The sequence below is a fragment of the Falco naumanni genome, chromosome 5, assembly GCF_017639655.2.
Source record: "Falco naumanni isolate bFalNau1 chromosome 5, bFalNau1.pat, whole genome shotgun sequence".
NCBI classification, from domain to species: domain Eukaryota; kingdom Metazoa; phylum Chordata; class Aves; order Falconiformes; family Falconidae; genus Falco; species Falco naumanni.
The window spans coordinates 21,818,201-21,832,528 of record NC_054058.1 but is presented as its reverse complement, the minus strand read 5'-3'; the positions used below and the strand labels follow the sequence as shown (position 1 = coordinate 21,832,528).

The window sequence follows — 14,328 nt, the reverse complement described above, 5'->3', positions numbered from 1 at the left end:
TTCATAATGTCTCATGTTAAGTTGTACAGACAGGATGGAGTTCTGATGGTTTTTTAAGACTTTTTTTTTAAATTTTTCTGCCTGTGCTGTGCGCAGTGGTTTGATATCCCACATTCAAAAAAATACTTGGAGATCCCAGTTCTTTGCTCTTCCAAGGATACTTGTGTGTCAGGCACAAATGTTAGAAATTATACCTTACTGAATTGACATGTGTCAGCTACCTTCATGAGTAGTCTTGAGTTATTGAAAACAGAAAGTAAAATGTGCTACGCAAAGAAAAGGGCCTAAGACAATGAATTTAATCATATTTGCAAAGAACACGTAGTTGACTATTGCTGATCACCCAATACATGGTAAGTGTCCCAGGTGCCTTTGGGCAAAGCAACAGCAGTAGCTTATTTCATTTCCACTGTTCTTCCCCATCTCTTCTCCCATTGATCACAAATTTATTTTTTCCTTTTTTTTTCTTTTTTTTTTCTTCCTTTCTCCAAATGGTTTTGTACTTGACTATTTCCTTCAAGCTAATCTAGTGTGCAGTGGTCTATCTCCTGAAAAGTTTACTCAGACTATGAGAAGCTATGCTCAAAAGTCAGGTAGGGGCAGGTACAATAGCTGTATGTATGTTTCTACTGAAGTCCAACACAAGATGAATCAGGCTGGATCCTCTCCAAATAGTAAGTAATGAAGAGTTAACCTGTTCATGGGGGAAGTTTCTGTTCTTTCATTTCAATTTTCATCTGAAACCTGAATTTTCCATATCTAACAGACTAGACACTATCTTCATATTCTTCCAGACTTTTCATCTGAAACTTAAATTTTCCATATCTAGCAGATTAGACATGATCTCCATATTCTTCTAGACTTGTCTATAGAAGGCTGTAGTTTTTATAAATTTTATAAATTAATTATTTAGTTGGATTTCTTTATTGTCTTTCATAATGTAGAAAGAACAGGTTAGAGCAACTGAAGTGATCATTATTAGAGAGTGAGAAGCTGAGTTCCTTATTTAAACTGCTTGCTTTGATTTTTATCACACTTTTCAAGGGGGCTGAAAGGTCACTATGCACCCAGTCACCCAGTAGGGTTCAAAAGTTACCTTGATAAATTGAATTATGATTAAATGATTCTGCCTGAGCACTTGGTGCATAGTAGGAGAATCACAATACAGAGTCGGTGTTTCCTTTATTTATTTTTTTATTTATTCGTATTTTCCTTCCCTGTGGACTTTGTCAAATATTGCCTATAGTGGTCCCATGGAAAGTGATGTATGTTTTGCTGATCACGAAGCAGCTTTGACCTCAGAGCAACTGCAGAGGATGTAGAGGTTCGCTAGCTTTTATTTCAGCTCTCTGTGTTTGTATGGTTTGCATTTATCGATATCCAAAAAGAATCAAAGTTCTAGCCAAAGTTTTTATTGCAATAGCTTTTCTCATCTGCTTTCTACATGTCAGTTGAGCTTTTTGCTTCTGGGGCAGAATGGATAAACCTGTGGCTTTGGAAGTGGAAAGAAGTAAGGAGGGTTCGTTGTTCAGCTGGTTTGCAGCTTTGCAAGCTCCTCTTTTTATTTGTCACCATACAGTCAGACTGATGCTAAATTTTTAAAGAAATCTTTAAATTGCTTAGGATTCCTTTGAAATTCCTTCCTTGATTTACTTTTTCTGCTTTTGGCTAACATTTTGACCTTGCAGGTACCACTCATTTAATTACTTGTATGTGGTAATAGGAAAGGTGACTTACTATGTTCAGTACAAGATTTTCTTCAGCTGTTTCATGCCTTTGTCCTGCATTTCCACTGAGTCATCTTTACTCTAAATTGTTTTTTCCAGAGCTTTCTGTAAGTCTAACTAGCAAAGCAAGTTTGTATTTGCACATACTTTAGCTAGTACATTAGTTCTGAACTTTTTGTGGCTATTTGAAATAGGAAGAAAAATATTTGAGGATAAGATTTCTGTACAAAATTAGTAATTTTGACTATTGGATTTTTTTAAAAGTTTTAAATATTTTTTAATCAATGTGCTCAAGTGAAATGTAAGTTTAATACAGTAGTGAAGACTTGTAGAGATGAAATGCTCTTAATTTATTAAGTCCCCTGGAATTACTATCTCAGTATCTAAGCCCATTGTCCATATGCTGACCTTAACTGTTGATGATATTTGATGATTGATGGTGGTGATTTACTGATGATTGGTAACTAATGATTGTTGATGCTGTTTTCAGAGTGTTTTCATGGATTGCTTATATGATTAGTATTTAGAAGAATTATTTATGTTTTGGGATATGAGAGATTTTGAAGACGTTGGTTTATCATGCTAAGCAGAAAATTTAGATTCTGGAGCCTGAACCCTTAGTTCTCCTTTATCAGTCAGTTGCCCTTTATTAATTAGTGTCCAACTTTTGGTGCTTCTGTTTTAAAACAGTTTCATTATTTTAGTACATGTTGAGCATCTGCTTGTCTTTAGGTTTAGTTATTGTTTATGGATACTGAAAGTCATTGAAATTGTGAGCCAGGCTGTTTGCAGTGGGCACCTGAAAGAATTTACATGTTGAAGCTGTTGCCCTGTGTCCTCCCGGGTGCTTGGCAAGGTGAGCACTTCTCAAGGCAGGCACACATCTGGGCAGCTTCCAGGGAGGTATGCTGCCCAGGAATTCAGTGGTTTTGGAAACCTGCAGTTAGTCAGGCCCTAGTAGCAAATTCAGTACCATTAGCTCTAGACAATAACAGCCCAAATGCTTTGTTATGCAGCGGTCTGTCCAGATGTTTTGGTGACCATGTGGGGTACTGTTCCTGTAAACAAAGGTTCACACACACAAAAAATGTTGTATCCTGGGTGCCAGCAGACAAACAAAGGACTGAATAAATGTTACCATATTCTGGAATCAAGAGTTAAGTCAGCAATGGCACAAGGCTGTTCTGCAGGGTTTTTTTATGTGCGACATGTATGATAAACTTCATAGCCCAGGACTGGTGACATAGTGTCTCTCGCCAGCAGTAATTTAATTCAGTTGTAAGACAAACAAAACATGCTGTGTGAAACATCCAGTTCACAGACCATACCATAACAGAAGCTAATGCTATTGTCTTATTTTGTACTGTTGATAAGTATGCAAGTCCTTAAAAGGACATGAAAGCACAATATGGTATTCCGAAGTTCCAAACCAAGTTACAACTTTCTTCTGAAGTCCCACACCATATACTAAAAGAACACAGAAAAAAAAATTTTTTTTTCCTTTTCCACCCCAGAACTTGGCTGGATCTCAAAAGTGCATGTGAATCGACCTGCAGTTGTGAGGCATGCAGAACAAATTAAAAAATGGAGAACTGTGAAAGGTAATTGGCAAGTAAGTGCTCTTTTTATGCATTCTGTTCCTGTATTTTTAAAGCAGTCACTCTTCCTCTCCTGGCTGCAATATTGAATTTTTTTCAAGATACATGTAAACTTAAAAGATGTGGTTGTCCATGTCTTATTTTAATAATTTGTATTTGATGATGATGGGATGGAATAACGTGATGCATTTATCCAAACAAGTTAAAAACCTTATAACTCATGAGTGGCAAAACCGCAAATGAATTTAAGTCATCTTTATTCATGAGTGGATTAAATTGTATATTACTATCCCACCACATTTATTCTGTTTCGAAGACAGTCTTCTCTGCATGCTGCCTTCTTATTTTTTAATTTTAAAGCTGTAAGGGATCATGGTCCCTGTCAAGTTTGACCTATCTGGATGATTTTTCTTACTTAAATATCCCCAACACGTGTAATGTCTTTGCTCAACTAGTTCTTACCTAAAACTCCAAAATCTTGGCTGGCTATGGCATTCAGGGGAAGAAAGGGGAATAAACCCCCAACAAAACCAGAAGGAAAAAAAAAAAAGAACGAACCCACTGATGTTAAGGTGACTGACTTCTCAACTTCCGAGATAAGGCTAATGATCGGTTATTGTCCATCCATCTTAGTAGAAAATAGGTTCACATAACCTTCACTAAAGCCAGTGGTGCAAATGAACTTTTCTACGAGGGTGACTTGTATGCATTGAGTGCATATGTTTAGAGTATCTCAGCAGTTACCTTCAAGCTCTGCTGTTTAGTGCCCCCCTGGCACAATTGACAGATACTGGCCTGGTGTGAATTTTGGTTTCTCCAGTTTGTATATGAGAATCGTAATGCAAAGTCATCAGGTCAACAGCGTGAACTAATGCATTCTGCAAAGCAGAGCAGGTGAGGCATGGCCATGTGCAGGGGCAGGACGGGAAGCACTGAGAGGGGAATGACGAGCAGAGCTGGCCGCAGGGTGCCGCGGGTGCTTTGGCAACGTTCAGCCAAGAGCAAGGGTTGAGAAATGCCATGCAGCAGACCCGGAGCTCCCAGTGAGCTCTCAGCCATGGGGCTGTAACCAGTGTCCAAAGGACAAATTGATTCTTCGTTCACCCAGCAGCTGTTCTGCAAGCAAATGTGTGTGATTCCCCTCCTATACACACTCAACAAGTCATTTACTTGCAACAGTAACTGAATGCCTGGAAGCAGGAGGAAGGCGACAATGAAGGATCAGTCTTAACGGCGCAACGTAATAGAACAAAGCAAGAATAAATGAATTATACTTAATTCTTACAAAAATCTGTTCAAAATAGTTGGCATCCTCAGTTTAGCATGTCGGGGAGCCATTCTGGGCTGGCTGGCTGAAGTTGCATTTGCAATGAGCACAGATTTTGTGGGTGACAATTTGAAGATAATTTGATGTAGTTGCAAGATCCTACTGGAAGATGATAGAAAGGAACTTCCTCCTGTTACATGAACCTGAAAGCTTGTGCTTTGAATGTTATGATTAAATAAAAAATGGACATAAACTGAGGGAAGTTAGACACACACTCAGCATTTCTCAAGTTTCTTATGCATGAGAAGTCACTTGATACCAAGTTTAGCAGTCCAGTGGCTTTGGGTTGGGAAACAGTGTCAGTGACAAAATCCAGAGGATATTCCATAACCTTGGCTATCTTCAGATACTGCAGGTGCAGTAATGTAAAAATTAAGTCTTCTGATTTGACCAAAGTTACTGTATAAGAAGCAAAGACCTAGAGAGGCACAGGCTTTTCTTCTTTTACAAAGAATGATTGGGAAGAAAGGGATTTAGTGTCACTCGTTCAACATCGCTGTAGGACAAATGTTTAATTAGTACTAACATTTCTCCACTCCTCTGTGTAGCAACACCAGTAGTGAGCTACTCAAGTAAGGTTTTACTTTGAAGAATGCCAAAATAATCTCTCCTGTCTTTGAACACTGTCATTGCTGGATAGTCGTCTGCTGTTTGTTTCACTGAGGTGATTTTGAACCTTTGCATGTTTGAATGTAAGTAGCACCACAGATACAAATTTTGAAACCCGTTTCCCAAAATACACATTTGAAAACCCCTTTTTTTTAAAAAAAATGAAGTTGGTACCAGTTCTTGGAACTCCCTGACAACATCTGGCTTGATGACTTTATGATTCATGTCATAAGAGATGAGACAAAAATTCCCTCGAACAAAGGATAAAAAAATCCAAGTAAAAGAAACTTAAAACCATTTAAAGTGAAAAACCCTTTCAAAGTATTATAGGGTGAAAGTAGAAATTGGTTAGAAACAAACAGTCAAGCTTAGACTAACAGAGGTCAGTTCATTACTCCATTCAGTCACCCCAGAGCACCTTTCAGCGTAACATTTAATGCAAGTTCAGAAAGGAGTCTCCTATCAGCAAAATGTGAAAGGTTTGTAGGCTGGCCAGACAATTAAGATTTGCAGAGTAGTGCCTCCATGCAGAAGCAGGTTTTGCTGCCTATAGTGACAAATCGTGTCGCAGGACAGAGCAGTCAGAAAGGGGCTTTATGGACTCAAATGGACTTTGCTGTTGCAAGCTCTGCCCTGGTTGAACAAGTGCCCACTAAGAGATGTCAGCTTTTAGTGAAGCTGTCACTGTAAATGAGAATTTGCTGGAAGATCTTACACAAATATTTCAAAGTAATGTCTTAAGCTCAATTTTTGTTAAGTAAAAAAGCTCAAGATTTTTTTAGTTGTGCTTCTGTTCCATTCTCTGATTAGTAAGTCTTTTAAAGTTCTGTAGCATTCTCATCTACGCAGTGCTTTAGCCTAGTCACTTAGCTTTTGCTTTTGTCTTTTGCACTGAATTATTACAGATGTTTTTTATTCCACGTTCACACGGAAGTAGAAACATCTGGAGTCTAGACCCTATGCATTAAAAGGTCTGGGTTCTTACCCCCCACTGATCCCATGTGCAAATTACTGATGTGTAGAGTCATCCGGTTACTGGCAATTGCAAACCTGTGCTCCTCTTACAGCATTTGTATAATTTCTCATGCATACAAGCCTTAAAGATACAGACTTACTGTATAGAATGGAGCATATTATAACAGTGAGGTTCCTCACATAGGTGGTGTTTTTATCTTTGTCTTACAGAATGAAATTTGAACAAAATGCTTTTTGTTTGGGTCAGAATTTTTCTGATTCTTACAGTGTGTCATTTCGTAGTTAGCTTTTTCACCAAAAATTGGAACTTGATCCTTTGATTCTGAGAGAGTGGACTTTTGATTCCAAATCCTTTCTATAACTGCTCAAGACATGAACAAATATCAGCCAACCCTGTCTGTCATAAACCATTCTTTGCATATCCTTCCTGTTATATCCCATGCGATTCCTCATTCTTAGAGTGAGAGCCAAGCTTCTGATTCCTGTATCTTCTAAGTCAGTTTGGCTTTGGAAGTGTAAACTGAAATACTGTATTCCTTGCTTCACTCTCTTTGTAGGCTGCTTGGCTGCTGAAAGCTGTCACCTGCATAGACCTTACCACTCTTTCAGGCGATGATACTCCTTCAAATGTTCATAGACTGTGTTTTAAAGCAAAGCATCCCATTAGAGAGGATCTGCTGAAAGCCTTGGACATGCATGATAAAGGTACAGTAGTTTTTGTTGTGTATATTTTATAGAGAAAATGTCTAAATTTCCTCATTATTTTTTCCGTTTTCAGAAAGGTGTAAAAATGGCCTCTTCCTATAATGGAAACAGTTTTGGTAGGCAGCACTTCAGAACTGATAGTCCTGAGAGAACAAACTAGATCCTATACAGTCTAATTCAAAGCAACTGTCTTAAGTTCTAACTGCAAAATGTCTATTCCTTTGAGTTAACATAAGAATACAAGGAGAAAAAAAATTCCATTCTTAGTTTGGCAACCAAAGTGAAGCATGGACACAGGGTGACACTGCAAGTTATGATACCTAATGAGCAAATTTGATGTCACAGTTGTATAACCTCAATGTATGTCTTTTAATAACAATGGACTAAGGTGAAACTAACTGAATATTCTGTTAATCTGCTGATGTCCTTAGTAAACTGGAGAGAAGGGGGTAGTGTTCGGTGACTCCTTTGGATTTCAGCACTTAGCTGCTGTTTCTGTATGTAACTGCCAAGCTGGCCACTTTGCCTGTCAGAAAAGATGCATTCCATAGTTCTAATCATGTTATTTTTCCTTCAGAAAACATTGTCTTGTACCTGCTTGTTTCAGTAGTTAAGATAGTATCGTAACAGTCCATTTTTGGATCTTAACATCTTTGCAGCCCAGTCTACTTTAAGGAATCAGCCCTGTAGCGAGCATATGTGGTTGTGTGCTTATCACATGTACATACAGCCCTGCACACACATGGAGTTCCAGCTAAGTCAACAGAGTTGAAGGGGTGGAAGATGGCCCTTAAGAACTAGTGGTAGAACTGTCACTGATGTTACTCAGGCAGGCTCCATAGGAAGTCCCAACATTACACTCCAGACTGAACATAATAAAACTTCAGAGCAAATGGACACGGTCAATATAGCTGTCAATAAAACCTCTTTACATCTGAGCAGCATTTCTGATTTTTTCCAGATGTAGTCACTGATGTGTCAGTGATGCCATTTGACTTTTGTCCTGTCACATTGACCTTGTGATGATCTGACAAAATCCCTGCAACATTTGGGGCATGCTTTTACTATTGAAATATTTCAGTTTTAAATAAGCATTGGTCCACTGATCGAAGTCATGTGATGTAGAAACAGAGGGGAATCTGGCCTCTGGTTTTAAGTCATACATGTAAAATATCAAAGATTAGTCTTTTATTAAAACTTGGATTTATGGACTCTGTAGACAGTTGAAGTATTAGATATGAGGTCAGTTACCTAAGACTTTGAGAGATTAGCATTTTAACTAGAAATGCAGTTGGACTGCATTAACAGAAAGACTGCTCATTTGCTGCTGGGCTCAGTCTGGCTCAACAAGTAAGGACAGAGCTTGGCAGTGTGGTTTCTCTTGTAGTAATGCGCTGACTAAGCATGTCTTAACTGCATGCATTGGCATTAAAAAGTGAATCTGTTGATAAAAATCCTGGTGTTTCAACTCCTGCTAATGCAAACTTGCTCCCAGGGTCAGGTTAAGGAACACGGGGTAGGCAACAATATGGAGAATTACCTGAACCATTTGAGCAGTTTGACATCCCTATTGTAGATGCTTAAGACCCTTGTGACAATGCAGAAATGGGAGGTAAGAACAATGCACATGTGCCCATAATATGGACTGCACTTCAGAAGGTGGAAATCTATATATGAAAAAGTGAACTGTGGCTTTTGCAGGTATTACTGTTGGAGCGGTTTGTGTATATCCCGCAAGAGTCACCGATGCTGTTAATGCCCTAAAAGCTGCAGGTTGTAACATACCTGTAGCTTCAGGTAAGCTTTATTCAAAAATACCCAATTAAATATTTTGATGCTATATAATATGTAGAAAAATCCTGAAGTTTGGACAAGGTTTTGTTTCAGAGAGTAAGGTTAAAAGGTAGCAGGTGGAAGGAAGAAAATGGAGGAGAGGATTTGCTTCTGGTATAGTCTTTTGTTTTCTTTCAACTTCAAGCTTATCAGGAATGCCAAGTCTGTTTTGCTGGAAGATTTTCAAAGAGGTCCTTAAGATATATCACTGTTTTCCTCACCTGAATAGAAGAAATTGAGATAGTGTGCTGGGCAAAGTATCAGTAGACACTAAGCAGATGATGCTACTACTAATAAATACTTCTTCTTCTTCTACTACTACTACTAATCATGCTGAAATAAAAGCTTTAGGAGTTTTGAAATACAAAGTTGTTCCCCTATGAGTTGTTTGGCTTTTAATTATAATTTGATGTCATGGTTTAACCCCAGCCAGCAACTAAGTACCACACAGCTGCTTGCTCATTCCCCTGCCAGCCAGATGTGGGGGAGAAGAGATTTGGAAGGGTAGAAGTGGGAAAACTCGTGGGTTGAGATAAGGACAGTTTAATAATTGAAATTAGATACCACTACTGCCACTGATGCTGCTGCTGCTGTAATTAAAAGGGGAAAAAAAAAAAAGAGAGAGAAATAAAACCCAAGAAAGAGAAGCAATGCAAATGCAAAATAATCATTCACCACCAACTGACTGATGCCCAGCCAGTCCCTGAGCAGCGACCCCCAGCCAACTTTTCCCCTAGTTTGTATTCTGAGCATAATGTCATATGGCATGAAGTATCCCTTTGGTCAGTTGGGGTCAGCTGTCCCAGCTGTGGCCCTTCCCAGCCTTTTGTGCCCACTTGCTGGTGGGGCAGTGTGAGAAGCAGAAAAGGCCTTGGCTCTGTGTAAGCAGTGCTCAGCAATAACTAAAACATGCCTTATTAACAATACTGTTTCCAGCACAAATCCAAAACATTGCCCCATACTAGGTACTATGAAGAACTCTAACCCAGCCAAACCCAGCACATCATGAAGCTGTGTGCAGAGGCAAGGGATATTGCCTGCTGAGCAGCCCACAGGTTCAGGACTTGCACTTACAATTGTAATAGTGTCAGCTCTTCTCCAGTCACCACACATGACAGACAAGTCCTGAATCTACAATAAGCAAGAAGAATAATCGAAGAATTATGCAGGTTGGAAGGGAGCTCTGGATGACATCTGGTCCAACCTCCTACTCAAAGCAGAGGCTAACTTTGATGCTAGATCTGGTACTTAATGCTAAGGTCCATGTTTTCTGGTGTGCTTTTTTTTGGTGGTGTTGTTTCATTGTTGTGTAGGGGAAAAATTACACATTAAATGCATTTATATGTCAGAGAGATAGAGTATCTCTGACAAAGCCATTATTTTTTCCATTTGCAAAGGTACATTTGGGTTTCGTACTTAAACATAATCTTCAGTAGACCCCATTGAAAGCAATTTTTACTATATTGTGATTTAGCTGTTAAACATATGACTAGAATTTAACTTGAAATACTACTTAGAATTAGAGAGAATTAAAAATTATGTATTGCTTCATATATGAATTCACTTCTTGTTTGCTCAGTTCTGCTGGGTGCCATAGATATTGTGCTTTCTTATATAGGCTGTTTTGGAAAAATTTAAGGTATGTGAAAAGAGACCTTTTCACAAGATGTACTTAGTATCTTGCTGGCCATTGATTTTTGAGGGAAGAACTAGTGCTTCTTGTGAATGAAGTGAGGGTAGGATGAGGTGCCTTTAGGTTTTTTGAATCATGGTAAGGATAAGAAATAAAATAACATTCAAATTCTTTGATGTATTAAAGGTATATGCAGTTTTATGGTCAATTTATAAAACATTTTCTTCCCTCTACCTGCATCCTCCTTTTTGCTAGTGGCTGCTGGGTTTCCATCTGGACAAACTCCTTTAGAAACCAGATTGGCCGAAATAAAGCTAGCTGTGGAATATGGTGCCAGGGAGATTGACATTGTCATTAGCAGGAGTCTGGTGCTGACTGGTCAGTGGGAAGGTAAGCACCCACCCTTTGGCAAGGAACCTAAACCTCTGTATATGCACGTGCAAGCTCTGTCGTCTTTTCCCCAGGTCTCCACATCAGTCATTGAAGAATTTGGTCCCTCTTCTAAGGGTGACTGGTAATCTGGGGCATTGAACCAAATAAAAACTATTTAATGAATTTATGACAAATGATTGCATTTCTTTAAAAGGATGATGTTTCAAGTCCTGTCATGCTGGGAATGCAAAATTACTTTGTGTTTTGAAAATTCAGGTCTGTTCCTTCTGTGCCTTTAGAGGATTTTGTTTACAGGATTAAAAAAAACAGCAAGTGAAGTGGAAGTGAATGCCTAATTATTTGAACAGTGTTTTAAAACTCCCAAGGGGTTGCTAATGTAGATGATACCTTGTTAAATATACATGTTTCAATTCTTGACAAAAATATGTATTTTAGTAGCTTTCTTTTTCCTGAAAGTTGAGGGTACAAATTGGCTGTTCATATTATTATTGATGTTCTTGTGTCTGTAGACTACTACTAATTAGTAAGAACAATAATGCTGAAGATGGTTTTTGCTCTAATTGCCTCCTTAATGTACTGTGAATGGTTTGCCTTAAGTGCTGACAATGCTGCTATAACTAATCTCCATGTGAAGGTAAACACATCATTGTCTTGGAATGAGTTTTCCATTTAGTTGTATAATGCAGAGATAAAATCAACATTGTAACAGATCATATTTCCTGATTTTGGTCTTCCTTCAATTAGCAGTTAGCATGAACCAAAACCCCCATGTTTCTGCATCTGTGTCTTCAGGACTGATATCCTGATTTCCACATGCTGTAACTTCTTGACCTCTTTTGTAGTATTTACCATCTCCGTCCTTTTGCTGTTAAATATATGCAGCTTTACAAATGTTTGGCTTCTTGAGGATAGGCATTGTTGCAGATATATTTTTCTTTCAGAGTGGCTATTTTAAGTTCAGGTATGGCCTCAGAAATTGCTGCATATAGAGGCTGGGTGACTGAGCAGTTTTAAATAAGACAGAATGATGGATCAAGTTCTGTACCAGCTGGCAGCAAGAGTACATTCACATCTTCCTACGCTGTATCTTTGTTAGGGTCTACACTATGATCTCCCTCTAGGAGATGCGCTCTGCTGAGAGCACGTATTGGTCTTGGATACAAAGTAAGCTGAGTCAGTGATCTGTGACTAAGACTAAAAAAAGACCTCTAAACTGGACTTGAGCAGCAATTGTGTCTGAGAAAGTCTGTCTTGTAGGAATTTCTGCCATAACTGTGCTTACCATGCTTCAGACTTCATGGTACAAACCACTGTTAAGTGCAAATTGAATAAAGCAGAGATCAGAAAGTTAGTGCATGTAGGCAATTGCAAATGCAGGCTGAGGTTATATTGTCAGGGATTGTGAAGGAGAACTCAGAGAGGAAACACAGCGCTAGGTTCAGAGAGAAAGTTTGTGTCGGTGACCTAAATGGACTGGACATAACATTGTTAGGTTTTTCTGTATGGGGAAATGCATTGAGTTTTGTGATCACAAATTACAGGGGAGTAGTACATAGACATAATGTGATGGATGTAGTATAAAGCTGTTTGCTAAATAAGTCAATTAAGGATGACTTTTGATCTGGTATGAATATTCTTTTATCCAGAGCTGAAGTTATGAAGTTATGACAAGGTAGGAAGCCATCTTTTTTTTTTTCTTTTTTTTTTTTTTCTTGGGAATGGTTAGGTTTTTTACTGAGGGCAGAATTTAAATTATTTCCAAATGTCTGAAAGTTTATTCCTGATCGTGAATCTGTATATGGCACATATTTACATGGTCTTGAAAAGAGCTACCTCAGGAACAGAATTTACTTGCCATACAGATAACGATGATACAGGGTGAAAAATTACAATACTTAACTTGCCCATCCAAAAAAATTACTTCAGTAGGTGATATGGATGTTTTGGTGGAAATCTAGAGCTCTGTCTTACCTCTATTGCAAGCTAAAGAGGATGTCACCTGTGCAAACATACAGGTTTGCATCTCTGTCTAATGATTAAATGTGATGCACAACAATGTATAAAGTATGTTTAAGAAAGCTAGAAGAAGGGGCGAAGTCTTTTTTAGGCTGGGTCCCTGTATTATATAATATTGAGAAGTGTAGTGCAGTAACTATGCCTGTGTTCGAGGTGCTTCATCAGCTAGAGCTGCCTCGCAGTTCTGACAGAACTTCTGCTTATGACACTAATATATTTTTATTGTTATTTTCTCATGTTGCCTGTCTTCACTACTTCAGGAGTTATTGACAAAAATCCGTACATCATAGAGGGCTTTATGTTACCATTCTTATATTTTTAGCTTTTCTTCTAACCTGTGCAATGCTTGGGATCACCATGATAGTGTTGCTTTGTGATTTGTTTCAAAGGCTTGTTTGGTTATTACATATTTTAGTGTATGTCCAATTATGTCAAGTTATTTTAAAGCAGTTCTTAAATATTGCTGGAGCTCTTTATAACAATCAGAATGTATTTTCTGGATCTTTATGAAGTAATTCTTAAGATCTTTTTAATAGCACTGAACATGAAAGCAGTTTTATTGGACACCTAAATTACATTGGGAAATAACATTAAATGAGATCTAAGTTTATGAACTTACATACCTTCTACAACATATTAACTTTTAAAGCGATACTACTTTACAATCATTTAGTCAACCATTGCCCTGTATCACTTGACAAAGTATGGAATAAGCTTAAAAAACACAATATAGATACTGTCTTTAGGCACAGAATGTGATGTCTGTATATAGAGTGATGAAATTGACCAAAAAATTGTTGAAAGAAAACAGATTTATTTATTTTCCTCTTTTTTCCCTATTATCAATGAATACGTTGGAGTTACTGTACCTTCTGAATCTGTCTGGGGTGCTGTAATGTTAATTCTAATTCCACAGCTTTTAGCAAACCCCTGGACATACTACAATGTCAGTGGCTTCAGGGGTATTGTTAACCCATCATTTGCTCTACGTCAGTTGCATTTTCCTACAAGAAAAGGTAAAAAACCAAGTCTATTCTGAGAAATTTGAATGTGGCTGCATCTATGAAATGTATTTGGTATAACCTCATTATGAACGCTGCCTTTCAATTGCGTTAATATTCAACTGTGAGCTTAGATACTTTGTTCAGGGATTGGGGTGCTCTCTTGAGCCACATACTTTGTAAACAGCACAGAGAAAGTACGCTCCCTGCTCCAGAGACTTGGAAAAGACTCCACATGTTGTTCAGAAATATTATATTGGATTTAACCATTTTCTAGATGTGCAAGCTGACTTGGGATCTCAAAGTCTAGTTGCATGATTTCTGTCTTATATTGGCAGCAGCAGCTCAGTGTCCTGAAGCCAAGCTCTGTTTTCAGTTTCATGTGAATCGCTGGAGCCTGGAGTTGCACATATGTGGCTGAGAGCAGAACTGAAAGAGTCGTGTTGTGCTGATAGCCTTGTGCTTGTCATTTTGTTAACAAACCTGCCATTAACATGCAAGACAGAAGGGA

General features: G+C 38.2%; 1 protein-coding gene across 4 annotated transcripts in view; it reads left to right on the top strand.

Moving 5' to 3' along the window:
* The window catches only part of DERA (deoxyribose-phosphate aldolase), a 57,256-nt gene that overhangs the window by 6,758 nt on the left and 36,170 nt on the right, over positions 1–14,328 (top strand). Inside the window, exons 1-5 of one of the 4 annotated variants that reach the window (XM_040595914.1) lie at positions 2,521–2,583; positions 3,242–3,339; positions 6,794–6,941; positions 8,643–8,738; positions 10,663–10,797. In XM_040595914.1, the coding sequence (XP_040451848.1) occupies positions 2,541–2,583; positions 3,242–3,339; positions 6,794–6,941; positions 8,643–8,738; positions 10,663–10,797 (520 nt within the window). In that variant the 5' untranslated portion in view covers positions 2,521–2,540. Of the gene's footprint in view, positions 1–2,517; positions 2,584–3,241; positions 3,340–6,793; positions 6,942–8,642; positions 8,739–10,662; positions 10,798–14,328 lie in introns of those variants that run through there. The other 3 variants (XM_040595912.1, XM_040595913.1, XM_040595915.1) reach the window with 3 other exon arrangements.